A 23427-nucleotide genomic window follows, 5' to 3' on the forward strand; every position below is an offset into this window, starting at 1 on the left:
AATATGGCAGGAGCTTGACTCCTGGATATTCCAGTCTGGGGTAAGGTGTGGCAAAGACACATACTTCTACACTCTCACCCAGGGACCCAGGCAAATGCAGTCAATTGTCTGTGAACCGGAGCAAACCAAATGATCCCCACAGAAAGGTCTGGACCCTGAGGATCTTGCTTTTGTGGGCAGCCCCTGCCTCACTGCCACTGTGACCTTGGCCTCCACTGATCTCAAAAGAGATCCATGGCTCAGTGTCCCAAGCCTGTCAGTGTACATCTGGGGTGGGGGGAGGTTCCCAGACTGAGGAGGAAAGGGCGATTAGTGGCTCCTGCTCTCTGCGCCTCCTTTCAACATATTAGATTACTTAATCTCCCGGACTTTCGAATTCACTGTGCCCTGTGGCCATCTTGAACTTCCCAATTTGGAGAGTGTGTGGGGGCGGGGGCTGGGGCTGGAAGGCGGCAGGGCAGAGCAGCAGGACGGGAACCCAGGGAACTTCTGAACCTCTCAGGGACTGTGCTGGAAACTGCAGAACTTTACCTAGGGCCAGCGGGCACCTCTGGGTGAAGGGAGTAGAGGATCCTGGAAGAAGTTACCCCTTGGTTCCCCTCCCCTACAGCAGCCCAGCCTCCAAGCTCCCCAACCCTGGGGTAGGCAATCAGCCATGACCAGCTCTTCATGGAGTAGTTGAGTTGATGGGCACCTCCCAGGCCCAGGTGAGCCTCCACCTTGGCTAATCTGCAAACCAGTTAATCAGCCTCAGGATAATTGAAAGTTAATTGTATGCAGAGCTCAAGTGCAGTCAGTGGAAATGATGGGAAACCGCAGTAGCAGAGGAAGTCAGGCCCACTCTCAGTGAATTCCTTTGTAAATCTCCCTGGACAATGTTTAACCTCGACTCCACTTCACCCCCTTCCCCAGCACACTCCTGAATCTACCCCTTGTCACGCAGTTTCCTGGATCCCAGGGAGCACATAGTAAGTGCTCAATAAATTGCAACTGGTTGCAGTATTATTCCACTGGTACAGTTCACGGATTTAAAGTTAGGAGGCTGGGAGGGCTCAGAGACATTTGGCTGGCTATGAGAAACATATTGGGGGAGCTGCAAAAAGCACTACACTCCTCCTCAACCATTCGTTATAGAAAGAAAAATCTGAAGAGTTCAAACACCACCAGGAAAGCAGATCAACAGCACAAAAACATAAAGCACATTCCAAAGCTGAAGAGAAATGAACTTGTGATTATTGTGTTCCATTAGCATGGATAACTGAGAATCGCCCTCAATCCTAAACAGACTGGCAAATTCTCCAGTGCCTCCTTAAAGAAGAGGCAGCACTTCTGTTTTATATGTCAAGAATTGCAACGTATGGAACATACGGCTGATTGCCAACCGAGGGCCTGGTTTCCAGGGAATCTGCAGTCATGATTTCTGGCCACAGCTTAGCAGGGCCTGTGGTCTGTGGCTGCCTCTGGTGGGGCAGTGGGCACCCAAGCCTGTGTTTTGCCGGAGTATCCAGAGATATACGTGTTGGAATTACAGCTTCCCCACCACCTTGCAATTCCTGTCTTGTGACCATGGAGCAGAATCAATAGACTTCCTTTCTTCCATTCTCTCTGTTAAGCTAACCAGAATAAGCCTCCCTCAGAAAGTAAAACAGTATGTGCCGGAGGCTTGGAAAAACACTTTTCCAGGACACCGGAAACAACACTGGCCCGAGTCCTTGATCTGCTGCCCAGTGGAGGGACAAGTACTAAAGTATCTTCCCAACCTGCTCTGGCAGGACAGCAAACACCCAACACAAGTCCTGCCCCACCTACGCCCACAGCAGACATCACTAATTAATCACAGAACTCTTTCCACTGAGCCCAGACCAAGCCTCAGAATCTTTCAAGATGACGTTCCTGGCACCTACTAATCTACTCAAGCCAGTAGTGATATGAAACCTACTGTCGCAGGCAGGTCCTACAAACCTAAATCCACCTAGAGGGGCAGCCAGAAGCCCAGCCGGCCACTGCCCTTCTAAAAAAGTTACTGCCATCATAAGACCTAGCAGTGGGCCTTGGGGGATTTCCTTCTGTGGTTTTCCTTTTTTAAAAAATTATTTTGTCTGGCTAATAAACCACTGCTAAGAAATCCAACCCTTGGAGCAATGATTCCAGCCAGATAACTTACTTTCAGCGTTGCTCTGGAATGTCGAACACCGGAGAGAAGCCAGGGGGTTCCCATTCAGAATAAAGACCATTTTTAAGGAAGTAACAAGCTTTAATGTTGTTGTATTTTTTTTTCAAAAGGTGTGAAATGTCTTTTGCTTTTCAGCTTTAGTTTTTAAATTCCGTCATCCTTTACGAGTGGCAGAATGTCAGGTTGTTAATCCATCTACTTGGCTTGGGAGCAACACTATTGCCCAAAGAGGCTTTAAATTTTTTGCACCAAAATGTGGATGTTAATCTTCCAGCTCATGGCAGTCTTTGAACACAGAGACACAGAGCTAAGAACAGCACCTACATTTTACAGACAAGAAAAATGAGGCCTTGCAAGATTTTGTGACCTGTTTGGGGACACACCACCTAATCCTGGCAAACCAGCTTAGAACCTAGAGTGGCCCAAAACCAAGATCAGTGCTCTTTGTGACTGGCCTACCTTTGAAATTGTGGCTACAGGTTTTCCACTCTTGCCACGTAAAATCCAACAAAAATAATAATTCTAACCCAATTTGCACTTTGGTCAATTTTCTAATTGCTTATCTTATATTTATATTCATGACATACTTGAAGGTTCGAAGGACATGGATTACTCCCATTCCTAACCCAGAGAGGGTGATAACCTAAGGTTTATACTTCCAATTAATAGCATAGCTTGAACTATATAAATTAGATCTCTTAGTGTACCCAAAGCAGCATCATGAGCTTGCAAAGACCTAGTCCAGCAACTCAAGAAACTTGGAAGCGAGACTCCAAAGATATGAACTATAGGTGCACTTTAGAAAGTGATATTTATTTATTATTAAGTTTTACAAAGTGATCTCTAAATACCAGATTCGGACTCTGAATTAAAACTTACTGAGTGACAACTTCAAGTAGGCACAATCCCAAGTCCTTTTACCAACAGCCCGTTCAATGAGACTTAACCCTCATGAAAATCTTCTGACATAGGCCCCCATGTTTTGGATTAGGAAATGGGGGCTTGGAATTTAAGTGACTCCCCCAAAGTTTCATAGCTTCTCAGGAGACCTCCGATTCCACATCCAATTTAGTTTGTGGACTAAAGAGCCCAACAATGATGTGCTGGTGTTATTAGGACTGTGTTTCTCTAAATATCTTTATCAAAGCTTGTTATTTCTGCCTTGAAAATGATTTCATCCTGATCTCCATGGTTTTTGGCCACTGAGATATGCCCACATTTATTTTTAAGCTGCTTGTAGTTGGAATGGAAGGGCTGATGGAGAAAAAAGAAAACATACTTTGGCAATGGATCTATAACACTCAATCCTCTTGGGAATGGATTAAATTCCAAGAACCAGTACCATTTCTAATATGAGTTGATTTCCTACAACCTTTTATTTTAAGTGCTTATCATCATCCTGGCTTTAATACATGATAGGTAGTGTTGACGATTTCATATTGAATTTAGGAGCCCGTTCTTCTATAAAAGGGGGCTCGGAGATATTTCATAGGATATAAAAAATATGCGGAGGGAGCTTTAGCTGTAATTAAACGTCTCTCTCAACAGGGGAAAAATCTTGCCTAGTTTGACACCGATGTACTTTGTAATCCCTTAAGACTACTGTACCTTTAAAAGCTTTATTCTGCCACACCCATATATACAGGACACAACACACTGTACCCAGACCTATGCCAAGAACCCCACAGCTCTAATCTGGTTGAAAAGCAAAGTCATATCAGGTTAATCCCAATTCTTAAATCAGTCAACTTCTAGTTGTCCCTTTGTGTAAAAACTGTTTTTACACATTTCTTCCAACTAATTTCCTTTTGTTTTCTCAATTTCCTTATGTTTCCATTCCACTTCAACAGAAGGGTCCATTTTTTCCTATCTGGAGACCTCCCTGACGCTGTTCTCTCTGGCAGAGAGAGTTAAGAAAAAAGTGTTTGAGAGATTCACGCTAGGGAGAGCAGAAGACCAGGGAGTTCTGTGACCACCAGAAACCCACTGTCCTGCCTCCCCCAACTCAAGAGCCCACCGCCCACAACTGGGGGACAGCCAGGCCTCTACTTCATGACCCAAAAGCAAAAAGAAGAAATCCAAGTTACAAATCTTGCAGCATGTCTGAAAGGCTTGAGGGCACTGAAGAAAAGGTATTACAAGTTCCCTCTCACCCTTCCCCACCAAGCTCTCTCAGGCACAGCACCAGAAGACAGGAAGGCACATGGAGATGGAAGACACAGCCCCGCCCATGGAGCACAGTCTATCAGAGGAGCTATCCAGGAAGGAAGGCAGGCAGTCACACTGCCACGACGTGCTAAGGGTGACAGGACCACAAACGGGGTTCCGAGGTGGAGCTCATAGCTTCACAGGTGTAAATACACAGGATGTTCACCTGCTCTGCCTTTTCATGACCCTTTCTTCCCTACTCAAAAGGTAGGGAGCAGTTTCTAGGCCACCATTGCTCTGGCACCACTATAGTGCAAGGTACAGTCCCACTTAAGTGCCTGTAAGATGATGATGGAGGCGGAAGAAGAGCAGGAATAATAATTGTAGAATAAAAATAAAACGGATGAGAGCTACCATTTATATATTGAGCACTGTTCTAAGTGCTTTACATATATCATCTCATTTACTCCTCCGGGAGTCCTCTGAAGCTGGTATCATCATGCCCACTTACAACGGAGAAAACGAAGGCAGAAGATTTAGGTCGGGGGTAGATCTCAACATCTTTGGGGACTGGTCTATGACATCCTCTCTGGTGGGGAGTAAATGAATGAAAATGCTCTTTTGGTTCCATATACTTACATGAAAAATGAAGTTTAAAATATGAAAATTTAGTTGGGGGATGGGGGAAATGAAGATAAATGGCAACAATTTGGTGGGAACGCTAATCTGAGATGTCTGAACGACAGAAATCCTTTTCCTATTCACTAATAACCACTTGTGGTTAGGAACATCAATTTATATACACACAGTTGAAGTCTTTAAAAACTACTTTGTACTCAAATAAGTTAAATGTGCTTTCCAAAATTACGTTTGCATAATTAATCTGTTTGGTAATCTCTTTCTTTATAAGGAAGACAAAGATATAAATTTCAGTTTAATCAATTCAAGATCAAATGATCATAAAATGTGAATCAATGCAATGCGACTGCCAGGCAAGCTAGAAGGTCAAAAGAGAAAGAAAATATAAGTAGCCCTCAATTACTTCTTTATACCTAGTGTATGTAATGCTGAGTCTTCCTGAAATGCAACTTCAAACTTCTAAGGAATCCAGTAACTAAATACCACTAGCAGACCTACTACGTTTGGGTAAATTTCATTTATAATGCTAAAAAACAACTTATTTTTTACATGAATATAAATGTTAGTGTTTTTTAATCATTCAGTTACCACTGGCCATTTGAAATAAACATACTTGGGATTCTATGAGGAAAAAAGACACTCAGCTTCCCCATGAACGTATGCTAACATAAAGAAATCAACCGTAATGAAATGAATACTATGCAATTCTTACGAAGTCAGTTCTGCAAATTCATCTCTTCTTATCCTCAGAAACGCTTTTAAGGCTTTATTTCTACCTTTACATGTTACATTATCTACTCTTTCCTCTATAAATTTTTCAAAGGCCTTTGGCCTTTTAAAAGCAACACTGTTCTGACTGGACCTGAGATCTCTGCCCTATTTTTCATAGTTCTCTAGAGTAAAGGCCTGCGTGGGCTCCTTCAGTGACACTAACAAAGCCCACGTCACAAGGAGTCCACCCTAAGGTGACTCCCGTCTTCTGCTCAGTGCTTAGGACAAGCGGAGCTTCACTGTTTGCCACTATCCTTGAAAGAATCCTTCCTATCTTGGGGTTTTGGGATTTCTGTTCTGGGTAATCTGATTACTGCATATCTTGATGATCTTGTTCATCTGGTTTATAGCATTGATTCTCATTGGTCAGGGCCTGGTGGCATCCTTCCCTAAACAAACCTTCGCTCTTCCCCATTCAATTCAATTCAAGAGGCATTTGTCGTGCATGAAAGGACAGGCGTGCTTAACTCTTTCCATTAAGCGCAGAAACATTAGAGAGCCGCGATGAGACTTCTCTGCTCCACTGTCCATGTCTGGGTTCCACAACAAAGACATCACAGCAGACTGTTACCCAGAGCTAATTAGAAAAAAGAAAGCATTGCTTTTCGCCACTCAAGGAGTTTCTGCCAAAGCATTTATTTCTGCCTATCCATTTATGCATTCCACTTTCTAAGAGAACATTTTGTCACAGATGATTTAGTGTTGTAGCTCCCCCGAGCATCTTTCTGTAGCATGCACTCGTTGTTTTTAGGAATCTAGGGTCCCCCAGGCAAGATTTGAGAGGCAAGGGGGCTTAATTAGCCACAAGCCATGCCTTATTATAAGACCTCGAATTCCGAACCATTCTTCCAAAGATCATTAATGAAAAAAAAATCCCAGATTCAACTTCTAAAAACAAAACTTTTAGGAGCCCTGTGTAACAGGGGAGCTGTGTAGTTTTTCAGGAGAGAAAACGGGGCCGGATGGGTAATGAGTTAAGAGAGTAATGATATTTGTTGAAGTCAGAAAAGAAGGAAAACAAACATTTTAGGAATTTTCCCATTCAATCATGGAGTTTGTATCCACGAGAAGCCAACGTGACAGGAACAAATACTGTATCGTTTCTCCCCCACCAGCAGACACTCGATTATGCCAACGCTCAGGTATTTGTCCATGGTATGTAGCTGGAGGTGAAACTGCACACACTGACTGCTATTTTTTATTTAAGAGAACTGGTTTGGGTTATGGAAACTCTTCCAGTCTTCTGAAATCTTGGCTTGAAATCAGAGTACACTTGAGGGGCACCTGAACAAGTCATTTGATGCACGTGACATTCAGCGACTCCCCCCCAAGTCCCCTTCCTCTAGCAGCACTCCCCATGTGAAACACCCCCCACCCCACAGCTAAGCATGACATACAATTCTGGTTTCAGGGAAGAAGGGAGCCACAAACACAAGGTCAGGACTCAAGAATGCAAAACTGTAATAATGACTCCTTTGTCTCTCAGGAGTAAAATTAATAAGCCGGCCAGAAACTTGGCTAAGTATTTTTAGCTTGATATTACTGCTGTAGGTAATCCTTATAAAGTACGATTTGTATCACTGAGGCAGTAACTCCCCACCCCCACACACATACACCCATAGAAACCGGTTCAATATACTTGTTTGCAGACCTAGTAAGCTATATAAAATAGAGGCATTTAAAAGTGATGAACGTTAATGGATCGAGTTTATTAAAATCTATTTTTCTACTCCTGTGAGACCAGGCCTGCTTTTGGACTTTTAAATTCTAAACCATTCAAATCCCTCAAACTATTTCCTTGCCAAAGAGTATTTCCCCCAATCACCAAAATTACGGGCTTTATAAATGAAACCTAAAACCCTGTGTTTTTGAATTACTTTCTCTAGATCATTAGAACATCGTGTTTTGAAAAGCTGTTTGATGTTCAAGGCAGAGTATTTATTTTCAAAATAATAAAAATAAGGAAATCCTGGTTTGCCAGAGGAAGCTATTGTCAAGTTTCTAAAAATGTTTGAAATCCAACCTTGAACCCAGGTGGAAACGTCCACATGCCACTCCCCTGCTCAAAAACCTTCCATGGCTCCCCGTTGCCTGTTGGCTGAAGTTCAAGCTCTGCAGCCTGGTACTCATGAAGCTGTCAGCCTGACTGGCACCAAACCCCTCTGACTCATCTCCCAGATTCCCTCATATGAATTTTCTGCACCAGCCAAATTGGATCTGCACCTTGTTCCCTAAACACCCTGTGGGCATTCCTGCCTTCACAACCCACTCTCCAGTCTGGCTCTCTCACCTCTCCTTCCCAGGCCCAACAAGGTCCCACTCTTCCAAGAAGCCTTGCCCCAGGCACCTTTGCCCTGAGCAGTGGTTGCTTCCTGTGAGGTCTGGCAGCTCTTATTGTCTGCACTGCTTTCTTATTCATTTTTAAATTTTTTATTCATTTTCTCGATTAATCTTTCATCCCCCTCTTTTCAATAGGTACTGGAGGCCTCTATATACCTGCAGTCTGGCACTGAGAACATGCTAGTTTGTCCTGTCACACATCCTTTTCCCTAAAAGGATGCCTATCTTCCCTACTAAATTGCCTTCTCCTTGAGACCAGCAGCCAAACTGTACCCTTGCCTATCTTCCCTGGGGTGGACAAAGCAAAACACAAAAACAAAGCAAAACCGGACGCTATTTCTGGGACCATCCCCATTGCATTTCACCTCCTGAAACTTCTTCTGTTGCTTTCTAATCCCTGTGTCATTTATTAGAGAAAAGTACTGACTTGTGGTAGAGGCTGGCCTACCATGTACCAGGCACCACGCTGGACCCTTCTTGCACCTTAGCTTTAGACAACTCACATAAAGCCAATAAAGATGTTACTCTGCAGATAGGACAATGAAGGTTGAGAAAGATTAAGGATTTACCCATTAAAGGGCCACTCGGGGAAAAGAAGAATTATTATTCTGGAATGCTTATGAAATGTCTTGCATGTAAGCAGAAGGATGAACTAAACCCTTCTCCTTTTTCTCCAACCCCATAATGTGACTTTATGGTTTCCTTACTCCTGAGGACATATATTGCCTGCAAGTGTAATTATTAATGCCTACTATTAAAAATTCAATAGTAACATGGTTGGATTGATTTAAAAGCAAATATGACATGAAAGAAATCTAATCAAGAATTTCTTCAAGTGGCTCATGCCTGTAATCCCAGCACCCTGGGAGGTCAAGGCAGGAGGATCGCTTGAGGTCAGGAGTTCGAGACCAGCCTGAGCAAGAGCGAGACCCCATCTCTACTAAAAATAGAAAATTAACCGGGTGTGGTGGTGCCGCCTATAGTCCCAGCTACTCAGAAGCTGAGGCAAGAGGATCGCTTGAGCCCAGGAGTTTGAGGTTGCTGTGAGCTAGGCTGACACTACATCACTGTACCCAGGGCGACAAAGTGAGACAGTCTCAAAAAAAATAAATAAATAACTTCTTCAAACTACATTTTGTTTGCTTATTTGATCTTTTAATCCTGTGAGCAAGGACGAATGACTAAAGGTTACAGTTAGCTACTCCAAATCACCAAAATCTCAGAGGCGAAGAGAAGGGCAAGCACCACTACACAGAGAAGCAGAGGAGAAATCCAAATTCCTTGACCAGAGTCCTTACCTGGCTAAGAGGGGAAAACTATCAGGACTCTCTGAGTCCCACACTAGGTGCTCCCACGGGAAATGAGATTAGATGGTGGTAAGGATGCTGCTCGCAGCAGCAGTTATTTAGCACTTACTGTGTGCCAGGCACTGTGCCAAGTACTCTACATGCATTGGCCCATGTGCCCTTCAACAATCCTAGGAGGCAGGTCCAATGAGTACTGCAAAGTTCCAGATGAGAAATCAGAAGCTCGGATCACGTAAATGACTTGCCTGAGATGGTGAGCAAGCTAGTAAGTGGCAGAGTCAGGATTCACACTCAGGTTGGTTTGTTTATTGGACTCTGTGCTCTAAAAAGCATTGCTATATTGCTTGTATAGATCTGTGTCTCATACACAGGACATTCTGATGGACACTATGAATACTGGGCCAGCAGGCACCTAGGTCTTAAGGAAATCTAAGTTTATGGCAAAACAATGGTTTAGAGGCTTCAGGTTGAGACATTTGCTGGGGGAATGCCAAATATTATAATCGATGAAAAATATAAGATGTGACACATATTTTCAACATTCCCACTACAGAGTCAAACACAGACCCTGTACTTCCCTGTCCTTCTCTAATATATTATTTTCCAATTTTTTTTCAACTTATTTCTTCCCTTACTGCCTTTCCTCTTCCTTCCATTTTCATTGCTGAGACATAAAAAATGATTCCTGGGTAAAAGTGATTAGTGCTAGTTGGAAGACAGGTTTCTGAGAAACCTAAGGAATCACTGCTGTCTCCTCCTCTGGCTTTCAACATCAGGATGTTATCAAGGCTTTTTTCTTCCCACCTTCCTCACCCCCTTTCCTTCTCCTCCACCTCATTCTGTCTTTATATTGCTGTTTTTCTAGTCTGGTAGGCACAGTGCTGAACTGGAAAGACTCTGCCAAGACCCTTGGCAGAAGCTGGCCTCCAGGAATCCTGTCCACCGCAGCGGTGCGGAGAAGACAGGGCCTCCGGGCAGACCGGCAGGAGAGAGGGCCAGCTTTGGGGTCTGGCTAGAATGCTGGGCAGAACAGGTTTCCCTGGCATCTAAACTCGCATGCCTCCAGAGCTCAGCTTTCTCATGCCAGGGCCAGGATTACAATTGCTCACTGGCACTTGCTGTTGTTCTCCTCGCAAGAGAAGTGAGAGGGAGGAGGCAAAAAAAAAAAAACAAAGCCAGCCAGCACACCACCCAGCATCGGGCAAGCTTCACAGGGCACAGACACGTGTCCAGAGCACACGGTCCTGCAGGCAGGCAGCCAGGGTTGCCAGGGCTCACACGAGAGCCGGGGGGCTGGGCACCGAGAGAGTGGCTGTTTCCACACTGGCAGAACAGGAGTTGCTAACCCAGAAGCGGTACTGCTGGGTTAACATCGGGGAACTGATTCGTCCTAACCCAGAAGGAAGAGAAAGGTCAGGCAGGCTGCACAGAGTAAGTTTCAGGCATGCTGGGGCCAGGAATGAAAAAAAAAGCATGTCCTATTTTTGCAGAGGGAAGGGGACTGGATGAACAAATCCCTAAATGGAGAATGGGGGTTTAGAATCCAGTCATTCGTTTCCCTACCTCCGTGCCGGTGACATGCAACAGCTCCATGCACCAGGCACTCATGTGCCACACACCATGCCATCCTGTGCCATGCGCTAGCTTACTTAACCTCACTAAAACCCCATGGAGGAGAAACTATTTATAATCTCCATTCTATTGATGAGCAAACTGAGGCTTGAAGAGGTTAAGAAGTTGACACAATGTCACACACCAAGCCAACAGTCGGTCAGGATGTAAATCCAAGGCCCTGAACTGAGAGCCCATGCTCCTACCTACCACGTTGCCTTGCTTCTCATACACGCCAAAATACCTCTTGCCACAGGCTAAGGACTGCTACCCTGTGAATGTCAGCAAGCCTGTCCTCTACAGCTGTGGTCCCCAACCCCTGTACCAGTCCAAGGCCTGTTAGGGACTGCGCCACAGAGCTCCGCCACTGCCCCCACTCCCCTTTCCATGGAAAAATTGTCTTCCATGAAACTTGGGACCCAGGGGGCCACACACCAGGAGGTGAGCGGCAGGTCAGGGAGGGAAGCTAAATCTGTATTTACAGCCACCCACTCCCCATCGCTGGCATCACCGGCTGAGCTCCACCTCCCACGCCCCCCCACCCCCATCCATGGAAAAATTGTCCTCCATGAGACTGGTCCCTGATGCCAAAAAGGTTGGGGACCGCTGCTCTAAGGGCTTGGTGGAGAAGATAAACTCTTACAAAAGAAACAGAAAACAGTCCACCTGCCTCCAGATCAAAGCTGCCTCCCTCCTCTCCAGGATCACGTGATCCTGATGAATGGGAGGCACTTCCAAGATATGTGAGTTGCCATGTACAGCGACTATCAATCTCGCGTTCCCAACCTGCAGGCACAGCAGTCTGCTGGACAGGAATACAGATGAACTGCCTACCCTTAAAGGGAGCTTCATCTCACGATATTGAGAAAAGCAAGAGAATCCTCTTGCCTCCATAGGACCTGCCATAATCCCAGAACCACCTGCACAGAACTCCTCTCCATCATTACTCAGATCCCACAGGGGCAGCCTTTTCCTTCCACACCCAAACCTCGTCATAAAGGAAGGTCGGCAGAAATGGAGCACAGACTCCATATTGCAGTGGTACGATGGGTTCTCCTCACCCCCATTCCTCTTGTGCCAACTACTTATGCCCTTCTCTTCCCACACACGACCGCACGGAAGGGTTTTCAATTTACTCTGTAACTAGTCTTTATCATAACCCGGTCTCTGTGCTCAGAACTGGAAAGAGAACCTTCTTAATTCTCAGCAGAATATGGGCCTAACAGCGGCGAGACACCCCCAAGCTATTCAAAGAAAAACCACCAGAGGAAACGATTTCAAATCTGGCTTTACAAGCATGTGATTTAAAAATAACTCTGCCTTTGTCTGCTATAGATGACTTTCCCTAAAGGGATGGCTGTCCTTAAAGCAATCGCTCAATTCTCAGGGCAAATAGATTCTTATTTTTCCGGTATCCAGCACATACCTCCAGGAGAGCAACCCCATGTTCCACCTCTGATAGCATCTGAGATGCAAACATCGAAGTCCTCAGATCAACTCCTGCTATCTCTGCTGGCCTGGGAACATCCAGGATGCTGCACCTCAGATGACTGAGAAGCCTCTGCAGGTAGCTACAGCATCCAGAAGTCACCACACTTCCCTTCATTAAGATGTCAGCTCAGAAAGCTCGGCCATCATACCAGCCACTGGTTTCAATGGGTCCCTGGATTATTTCTTCAAGGAAAATATATTTTTTCAGATATTTGATTCATTCTTTGATTAGATAACTAGATAGAGGACTAGGGATGGGGTGTACAGTATAGGAACAGGGACTGGGGGGTTAGTCATGATACATATATGAGAATTCACAAGAATGCTCACCTCCTTGTCAGTCCAAGACCTCCTTGGGATAGATGAGAAATGCATAATTTGTCAGTTTAAAGCTTCACTGCCTTTCACCCGAACAGGCAGCACTAATGACACAATGCCACTGAGCACAACTCAACAGATGCATGCCAAGCAGACAGGTGCAAACAGAAGTTTGGTAATTGTTCCACAATTATTTCCTGATTAGCCCGAGGGCTAAGTTTTATCAACTCAAAGTGTATAATTACACTCTTACTAATATCCCGTTTCTTCTTGGCAATCTAATGTTTCCCGACCTTCTTAAAAAGCTTTGCTGTAAATCACAGGAGGTAAAAGCATCCATTTGTGTGACGAGATCCTGAATTAAGTCCATATTCTGCTGTCCACGTTGACGATCTGAACCAGTGGTTCATAACTGGGAGTGACTTTATCCTCAGGGGACATTTGGCAGTGACTAGAGACATTTTTACTTGTCCCAGCTAGGGGCGGGAGCGCTACTGGCATCTAGGAGGCAGAGGCAGAGATGCTACTAAGCATCCTACAATGCACAGGACGGCGTCCCACAACAAGACTTACCCCAAACATGAACAGCACCAAGGCTGAGAAATCCTGATCGAGACTGAAATTATACAGTTCCCAGAATGCTCCAGGCTACATCTGTGCTCTTCCCTTCCGAGGGCTTATTTTCTTCAAGATTAACTTGGTACTTCTATTCTGGTCACTTGTGTGAGCCACAGAGAATAATCAAGAACTCTCTCCTTTTTCAGGTTAGCCTGTGATATACATCCATCAAGGTAGCATTCCCTACAATTTTATTTTGCATTATAATCTTTATAATGATCAACATTGTATGAACAGCAGAGTGTTATTCTACCTGAGCTTGGCATTTGAAGAAGAGCTTTAACTTTTTTTCTTTTCTGTGAGGACTATCATTGAGTTTTCAATTCAAGGAAGAAAATTATTTTGAAGTGTGTTTCCATTATCAAAAAGACATGTAAATAAAGAGCTTATTTCTAGACCCTCAGTGTTCCCTTTGATCTCAGTGCCTTCCTGCCACACTCTAACAAAATGACATCCACCGCAACTCAGGAGTTTTTCGCTATGGATTGCAACTCTGATTGGGGCAGCCCAAGTTTCTCAGAGTCATTGATCAATACTCACTCTAACGAGCTCTGAAAAATGACTTTTAAAGAAGCGTCACATTCTAAAACCCGGATTTTTGACTCTCAGTAGGAAGCAAGGTGTGGAGACTCAATACTTGCATGTCTCTTGGGAAAAAATACAGTATTCCTAACACAGTACACATCCTATATTTGGTAGGGGATGGAGAAACACTAGTCCACTGATTATAAATACCAGCATTAAAACACCCCAAACCTATAACTACTGGGCAAAATCTCCTGATACTTCTCTCCAAAGGAAGAGTTATATGCTGTATCCAATTACTTTAAGAAGGAATTCCAGATGACAGGGATTGAAGTAAATAATAAAATTTGACACAGATATAACAATGATCACAACTGCTTCCATTTACAAAAACATCCATTGCTAGTCATTTGATCCTTTATACATATTATCTCTAATTTTCCCAATAACTCAGTAAAATAGAAGTTATATCCTTCTACACAAAGGGAAACTGAGGCTCCAAAAGTGATGTCACTTCTTAAGGTCACACAGCTACCAAGAGGTAAGTCTCACTCTGCAGAGTGGAATGACCAAGGCACAACTGTGCCTCCTCCCTGGGGCTCTGCTCCCTTTCTCCCTTGGTTGTTTTCCCACTTTGAAGAATTGTTTATTTTGCTGATTACTCCTGGGAAGCAACTGAAGACAGCGGCACTGCACATTCTAAGTAGCAGGGCCTCACAGGTTCACACCAAGGGTGTTTTCCCAAGCTCCTGCAGCCTACAGGGTGGCTGGAGGTTCAGATTTAATTCCATTCCAGCCAGTGGCCTTGAGTTATAATTCAAAGTGTATTTTGGAGAAAAGGCCAGCACAGAGAGATGGGAAAGGAAGAACTTTAACTCCAATACCAATATATCAAGGCGGGGGTGTTCTCTTCCTTCTTTGCATCATTTCCTTCCATTTAAATCTTGCTCTGTGTGTCACAGAAATTTCTACAGAAGCCGAGGACACCAAGTTCAGCAACGATCTCTAGCACAAGCCTCATATTGTCCTGCTTTCTCTTCCCCCACGGCTAAGGCCCTCAGCTCTGTGACCTTCCTGACAATTTATCTGGCTGGATCTTTGTTCTGGTTACCTGTGTACATGAAATAGTCTCTCTTCCTGTTCATTTTGTACTACAGGGTGCTAAAGGCATGAATCCAGAGCTGTCTGAATCTGCCTTTCTATCTGAGCATTTAGCAGTAGGTTTTGAAGTCCTGGTCATTTCAGGTGATGTTTTTGGGTGATATTTCAACATCATTTACAGCCAATCTTGCAGCCTAGCGGGCTTTGATAAAGGCGGATTAAGTGTGATGGACAGATGAAAATGAAAAAAAAAGTAAGAACGGTTTGGTTTATCGGAATAATGACAAGAGGGAAACGGGGTCTGGTCCGGAAGAAGGCTAAGCCACATTTAATATGAGAGCTGCTTTTGGATTCTATTTCTCAGTTAATGACAAACAAGATGAAAAGGATGAAAAAGTACCTGTCTCACATCCCTGCTCACATTGTTTTTGTCCCCTTCAGGCCAGAGAAGAGTGAATGAAGGTAAACCAAGCCTTATAGAGAATCTACCCAAATTGTTCAGCAAGACCCCATTATCTGTATGTTTAGAGAATGAGGAAAAGAGATAGGAGATGAGATGGATGCTAAAATTACTGGAATCATTAACTGCTGGTATTTCTTAAACTGCAGTCCTTGGATCAGCTGCATCAGAATCCCACAAGAAGCTGGTCAAAAATACATATTCCTGGACCCTCGCCCCAGACCTGAAGAATTAGAATTTCTAGGGGTAGAGACATAGGATCTGTCTTTCAGACGAGTGATACAGATGCTCCTTGAAGTGGGAGAGCCTCTGCTGTGGGCAAAGCAGAAGGTTCCTCCCTTAGAATGTTTGCTAAAATCTCCCTGAGTGTTAAGATGTTTACGCCAGCCCCACTTGCCCCTCCCGTTCGCCCTTCTCCCCTCCTGCGGGGAGAACCTTCAGAGAGCTTTACCTGGTCTGATGGGGCTCTGCATACAGTTCGGAGACGGGATACCAGGGTGAATGGGTGCAGAGGCCCGGTTGCTGAGGTCCATGACCAAGGGGGCCGCTGAAGAAGCCGGCTGCAGCCCGGGAGGGTGAGGGCTGTGGTCGTGCTGAGACGGGCTGGGGGGAATGCCATTTTCTGACAAAAACTCCTCCAGGTCCATGTATTCCAACTGGAAAGTATCTCCGTCATAGGGAAGGGTTTTGTCCCATAAGGTGGGCCCCAAGAACGCCGACTGGGGGACCGTCGGGCTGTTACTCTCATCATCCAGCTTCTTTTCCTTGTCTTTGTCTTTACTAAATGCTGCAGAAGGGAAAGTGGGACTTTAATAAAAAAGAAAGAAAAGAAAAAGCATCGATCTGTCACCACTTTTCCTGGCCTGTTATACAACCATGTGTCACCAACGCTAGGGTCCTTCTCTGGCTGCTGTCTTTTGTGGATCTAGAGTTAAAAGTTCAGGCAGCACATGGATTTCTGCCTGTTTTTCAACATCTTCTTATTTACTTTGGAAAGAAAGCACTAGTCCTTGGGACAGGGCTACAGGCTGATCTAGAATAAAAACAAGAGAACAACAAGTCTTGGTACACTATTTGAGGCGATTAATAATTTAAACCTAAAGTGGGGAAAATAACACCTGTGATACAACTGCTGTGATTTTTAAGAAATCTGCCAATAACCAAGTTTATCTTCCAGGAAATTTACCACAGTAAGAATATAATAAGGTCATTCAGACTTACACAGCCAGTGAGTTGGGGGTCTTAATTTTGGTAAGGCAGGGACTTTTCACCCTTCTTTAATATCATGTATTGAGCACCTACTGTATGCCTGGTTCTTTCCATATATTATCTCAAAAATCTCACCAAAAGAAACTTGCAAAACAGTGATTATCTTCATTTACAATGAAGACATTGAGGCTCTGAGATTTTAAGGAACTTGACCAATGCCTCCCATTGGCAGAGAAGAAAAATGAGAACTTTCTTCTGAGTTCACACGTGTTTGCTTCGAAAACTACTGGGGCACGCTGATTTTTACAAAAGAAGTAAAAAAATATGTTCTCTTCCTCCTCATTTCCAAACACTTCAGTATGATCCAGTTTACAAGAATTGCAAATTGAGGAAACCCATCAAAGCACAGGTATTGGAAAAGGTATTCTACACACCTATGATGGAAGTATGCAGCTATTTTCTACCTGGAAATACTGCTCACCCAAGTAGGTCTTTAACAGGCGCTTTGGATTTTGCCAATTCTAATACTGAGGCGTGGGTGGAATCTGGGATTAAGGAATTTGCTTCTGAGTTTTATCTTCAAAGAAACACAGCCTCCACGACAACCCATTCTAACCCTCCACAGTCTCTTCTGACAATCTGACTTAGAACACCTCCGGATGCAAAAGGTCGCAGGCAGCCCCTTCCTCCCAAGTGCTGTCCCTTAAAGGAGAGTTAAAGGAGGGGAGCTCTGATCTGCAGATTGCTAACCGAACACCCCAACTCTTGCAACGCAACAGGTTGTCCCCTCCTAGGAAAGATGTGCGTACTCCCAAGGTATTTGTAGCCAAATAATCTTCCAAGACTTTACACTCCGAGTAGCATCTGCTACCGTGATACCGAAGGCATGAAACCGCATCAGCCCAAATGACAACTCCGTGGCGGTACCCTCTGGGTTCGGCGCCTCAGTCGCCTCAGTCTCTCTACCCCTCCTCTCCCGCCGGGGCCAAGGTTGCCTGGGGAAGGTTTGGGACTTACCAAGAAAGGGCTCTAGCCAGAGGAGGCTCCTGCGCGGTTACACGTGAGCCCGCTCCACTCTCCCCTCCCACCAGGAAAAGTGCACGGGGAAAGTGCCAGCGCGGGAGGCGTGCACCGCTTCCCTCCGAGAGACCACTCCCCCCGTCGTCCCCAACCCCCAACCCCGTTTTTGAATTACCCTGCACCGGGAGAAAACTGCATCTCCGCTCAGACCTCGTGAGTTCCAAATTCTATCCAGCACAAGAATCTGTAACACAAGCCCGATACCCAGGCTACGCAGGGAGACCCCCCACCCACTCGAGCCGCCCCCCGCCCACCATAGAACCAGGCCCCGGGGTTTCTCCTCCCCAGGCCCGAGGCGCTGCCCTGGCTCAGGCGTTTCCCTCTGCTCGCGGGTGTGCCCCTTCCAGGGAACAATCCCGACCTGTCAAGTTCTACCTCCCACCCGCGCCGCAGGAGCGGGACCCGGGGAGGCTGCGCTGGGCCCCCCCGCGCTATTTTAAATGTTGCTTAGGAGGGTCCCTCCCTTTCCACTGAGGAGGAGGAGGAAGGGTGATGGGTGAGCTCCTCAGTCGCATCGGAGCGGGGCCAGGGCGCCGTGGGACAGGGGCAGAGGGGGATGGATGCTCCAGCGGCGTGCCGGCGAGGAGGGGGACCCCGGGAGCGTCGCCCCTTCCCAGAGCGGGGCCGCGGGAGGGGAGGAGCGGGGCGGCCGCGGCAGCGCTCACCGTCTTCGTGGTGAAGGGGGAGCTTCAGCGGGTTCTCCAGCAGGGACCTGAGCACGCCGTAGGGAGGCGGGATAAAGGTGGGGTTCAGGGGGAGCGGTCGGGACATTTTCTCCATCGCGATGTACTCAATTATTATTCCTCAAAAAGAAAAAAATCAACCGCCCCCCCCAAAATGTTGCTGAGCTTTTCGGGCGTCCTTTGCCAAAAGTACTCGCTTTCAAAGCGGTGGAGACAAGGGAAGAAAAAAATTACTTATAGCCTTATAAATACATCTACATAAAAATATGTATTTAAAAAAAAAAAAACTTTCGGGTTTCCAGTACAGACGGTCCCAGGAGAGCGCGCCAAGTGCCCGCGGGTTCCCCGGCGACGCGCAGGATGCTCTCACCTGCCTCGAACCCCTCGTCTTGCAAAATGTTCAAAATTGCAAAAAAAAAGAAAGAAAAAAAAATGTCGACGGCTGCAGAAGGGCAGAAGGCACCGCGCCGACCCTGGCGCCTAGTGCCAGCACCCGAGGCGGCGCGCCGTCCCGCCCCACCCCCCTCCCCGCGCCGGCGGCCGCTGCTCCCCCGCGCTCGGCGGCCCCGCAGCGCCCGGCTCAGCGCATCCGGCCGCCCATGTGCCGCGGCCCTGACAAGAGTGACGTCAGGGCCCGCACCGCGCGCCCATAGGCGTGCGGGGGCGGGGCCACGCCCGGCCCCGCCCCCTAGGCCCGCCCGCCCCGCCGTCGCGTGTTTAGCATCGTCGCGCGCACCGGTTTTCCGGGACCTTGCCATACAGAAGAGTTGCAAAGGAGCAGGTGCCAGATTCCCTGGGCCATCGACCTGGGCTTAGAAACTATTTTTTTTTTTTGGTCAGGGAGGAATGAGGAATTTATATCAATAGTTTTCAACCTGGGAATAACTCGGGGAATTAAAAAATATCTCGATGCTCAGGTCGCATCCCAGATCAATTAAATCACAACCAGGCGTTAGTTTTTAAAGCTCCCCAGGTGGTTCCAAAGAGCATCCAAGTTTGAGATGACTGGTTTAGACCGAACTAAAGATAAATAAATACTCTTCTAAATATTCTCTTAGTCCAAGCCAAGCTTCGAGCCTTCTTTCTTGCCCTGCTCCCACAACCACCAAAAAATGACTGCTTCCTCAAGGTCCGAGTGGGATGCAGAAAGTAGAGTGGAGAGGGGAGCACCGACCGAGCTGCTGGGAACTGTCCCCACGCCGCCAGGGGTAGACCTTTGCCTGAAACGGGAAGAGGCAGGACAGAGACATACGCGCTGACTGGGATTTTAGGAATATTTACTCTAAGTGAATCTACGGGAGCGTGCTTGGGTCAATTTACAAGGTCTGCACAGTAATTAAAATAATTTTTGTAAAGTATTCCCTAAGGGGGTATTGGCGTTCATTGCCTTCCCAGCAGCTGCAGTGCCTCGCTCTGCCAGGTTGACCCCGCGGCGATCGTAGTCCCTGAGAGCTGCGTGCGCCCCTCCCCGGTGTGGGGTGGAACTCCCTTCCTGAGTAGGGTGGTGGGGGCGCTGGCTTCGGCGGCCAGGCAGGCTCTTCCCCTCTCCGCCCCATCTCCCCAGACTAGAGTGGGTGAATCTGGGAAAGGGTCTGCAAGAATGAATGTGCACAAATGAAAGCACTCCTTATTTCAGTGAGATATGAAGGCTTTTGTGACCCTAGGCTGAGTCCCCGGGGTGGGACGTGGTGGAGTCTGTGTGGAGTTTACTTCCCTGGACCACCCCCAGGAGAGAGATGTGAGAGAAGGCTCCTGAAGCCCAGGAAATCGGGAGGGCTGCAAAGGGGCGAAGGGTGCCGTGGTAGGGTGACTCTGGCAAATGCCTTCCCGCCCTGCGCTGCCGGGTCCTCACGAAAGGACGTCTGATCTAGCGGTCTCAATATTCCTCCTCACTCTAAAATTATGACAAAAGGGTAAGGCAACATTCTAACTGAGAGGATGTTGCAATGTTTCAGATTTCAGCCAAATTCCAGAAACATCAGACTTTTAGTTAATGCCACGTGAATTATTTGAGCACCACTGTATGCCAGCGACTATTCTGGAACTGATGAAAAAAAGATGAATAAGACATACTTCTAACCTTCAAGAACTCATAGTTTAGTGTCTGACATATAAACAGACATTATAATATAGAGCAAGGATAGATAGATGGAGGCGACATGGGCACTTATATTAGAGGAGGAATCCAGAGACGTTATCCAAGCTGGGCTTGGAGCTAATAGTCTTTCATGAGCTGTTCAAATCCCTCAATTATATTACATTGTTTTTCATAAAGGAAGGGACCCTATCTCCACCATCCTTTTGGAGAGGGAGAGGTTATCTCCTTGACTTGATTTCCCCACATCCCTGTAGCCCATAAACAGAGGGCTGAGAGCATCCTCTCAGTCTGGTTAGAAATAAATTACAAATTCCAGGTGCATAAAAAGATGCATAACCCAGGCTTTGCATAAACAGTCCATTAACATTACTCAGCACACCCCAAATGCTCCACCTGCTCATGGTTCTTCACACTTCCCACTTCCCCATGTTTCCAGATGTGAAACTCTTATCAGTTCAGGTAATCTGATTTCCCAGAGCAATCATCTTACCACTGGAGAGAGCCTAACACTGTGGCTGGGAAAGTACATTTCTCATTGCAAATAGATAAACTGGCATCCTGGTTGATCAGCCAATCTCCTGGGAATTGGGTTCATATAATTCAGTCCCTCTGTGCCCAAATCAACGCTGGACATGGACCGGATTGAGGACCAGCCCGTTAGACCATGGTGACTCCCTCTCCCTTCTCTCCAGCTCAGTGTTCTCTCTAACTTCCAATGTATTTGATAGAGTCTTAGAATTATAATAATAAGCATTGACTAGTCCTCAAGCTAGACACATTCCTTAACAAGATAAATGAAATTGGCATATCTTTTCTACTCGCGCTATGTGGCTATTTGTAAATCTTATTTTCTTTTATTTTTCATTAAACTATGAATCTCTCTCCCCCTCTCCCTCCCTATCTCCTTCTCTCTCTCTCTCTCTCATCTTCTCTCTTCCCCAGAAGCAATAGTGGATGGCTGCCCAGGTGAGAGAGAGGAGGGAGATAGAAGAAACCAAAGGTTATATTGGTTGGATAGTAAGACCTCTTTATTCCACGGGATAATTCTCAAATGGACGTATCTCTGCAAATGAGCACAAACCCTAACCTGCACATGTGCCCAGAGATAACAGCCCGTCACAAATGCTTAGCACTTGTCCATTTACATAGACCTTCCGTGAGGGTCATATCACTTAGTTCTGACAATTCCACAAGGAAAGCAGCAATTCTGATTGTCTATTGCCGCAAAACAAATCACTCCACAACCTAGTGGCTTAAAACAACCATTTTATTATTTCTCATCATTATGCAATCTGGGCTAGGCTCAGTTGGGGCGCTGGGAGTCATGGCCTTCTCTTCCTCTCCACGTAGTATCAAGTCCTCTCTCTTTTTCACATGGCCTCCCTACACCATAGATTAGTTTTACATGTCCTATAATTTCATATAAGTGAAATCATACTCTCTTGTGTGTAGCTTCTTTCACTCTTCACAGTATTTTTGATATTCACTTATATTGCATATAATTCATTCCTTCTCATTAGTGAGTAGTATTCCATTTTATGAATATGCAAATGTTTATCTGTTCTTCTATTGGTGGACATTTGGGTTGTTTCCAGTTTTTAGTTATTACGAATAACATTTCTATGAACATTCTTATCCGAGTCCTTTTGTGAACGTATGTTTTCATTGTTCTTGAATAAACAAATAGGAGTAGAATTGCTGTATCATAGAATAGACATATGTTTTACTATATAAGAAACTGTTAAACAGTTTTCTGAAGTAGCTGAACCATCCTACATTTCCGGCCACAATCTATGTATGAGTTCTGGCTCCTCACCAACATTTGGTGGTGTCAAGTTTTTAAAATTTTAGCCATTCTAGTGGGTGGATAGTAACACCTCATTGTACTTTTAATTTGAATTTTCCTGGTGACAAATGATGTTAAGTACTTTTTCATGTGCTTATTGGTAATTTGTATATCTTCCTGTTCAAGTCCCTTTCCCATTTTCAAACTAGGTTGTTTATCTTTTTATTATTGAATTTTGGGAGTTCTTTATGTATTTTGGATACATATTCTTTGTCAGATATATGCGTTGTGAATATTGTCTCCCAATCTGTGACCTGACTATTAGTTTTCTAAAAAGTATCTTTCCATGAGCAGAAGTTTATAGTTTTGATGAAGTTCAATTTACCAATTTGTTTTGCATGATTATTGTTTGCTGTGAACTAGGAAACCTTTGACTATTCCTAAGTCCTGGAAATATCCTCCTATACTTTCCTTTAAAGCTTTTATAGTTTAAGCTTTTCCGTTTTGGTCTATGACTCCTTTCAGATTAATTTTTATGTATACTGTGAGGTAGGGGTTGAGGTTTTTTCCCATCCCCTCCCTTCATGGAGATACTCAATTGTTCTAGGAACAGTTGTTGAAAAGGCTTTCCTTCCCCTCAGATTGTTTTGGTGTATTTGCTGAAAATTATTGGTGTATTTGTAGGTAACCAAAACTGTTGACCCCAAGGGAAAATGGGTGTTTTACCTCTAAGGACAGAATAATGCTATTTCTCAGTTTCCTGGGCTCTGATTCATATCAGACAACAGAATGAAGTTCATCAAAGTTAATGGCTAAAATGAATGCTTCACTTTCAATGGCTCATTCGGCTTGTTGACAAGACTTTCTACAAAGTTGTCCACATTAACTTAGGTAAGACCCTAAAAGCTGAGGCAATGTCCAATTTGCCTTGTTTGTATATGAACAAACAGTCAAGCCTATTGGATACTTTTGGTTACAACCAGTAATGTCTCAGTGCTCCTGTCTTAACCTGCATGTGCTTAAAAAATAAGTCAAAGCTAAACACTTTTGTTGGAGAAATCCAAACAAA

The 23427-nt window shown here is 45.3% G+C and overlaps 1 protein-coding gene across 2 annotated transcripts in view; it reads right to left on the bottom strand.

Moving 5' to 3' along the window:
- Positions 1-19045, bottom strand: part of HLF (hepatic leukemia factor) — a 55333-nt gene extending 36288 nt beyond the window's left edge. Inside the window, exons 1-2 of one of the 2 annotated variants that reach the window (XM_012665700.1) lie at positions 18457-19045; positions 15954-16289 (exon numbers count right to left, since the gene is read on the bottom strand). In XM_012665700.1, coding sequence (XP_012521154.1) covers positions 15954-16289; positions 18457-18571 — 451 coding nt within the window. In that variant the 5' untranslated portion in view covers positions 18572-19045. The remainder of the gene's footprint in view (positions 1-15953; positions 16290-18456) is intronic. The other variant, XM_012665701.1, reaches the window with a different exon arrangement.
- Between the last annotated feature and the right edge of the window lie 4382 nt (positions 19046-23427).

This window comes from Propithecus coquereli, unplaced genomic scaffold, assembly GCF_000956105.1.
Source record: "Propithecus coquereli isolate 6110/MARCELLA unplaced genomic scaffold, Pcoq_1.0 Scaffold121, whole genome shotgun sequence".
In the NCBI taxonomy this organism is placed as follows: domain Eukaryota; kingdom Metazoa; phylum Chordata; class Mammalia; order Primates; family Indriidae; genus Propithecus; species Propithecus coquereli.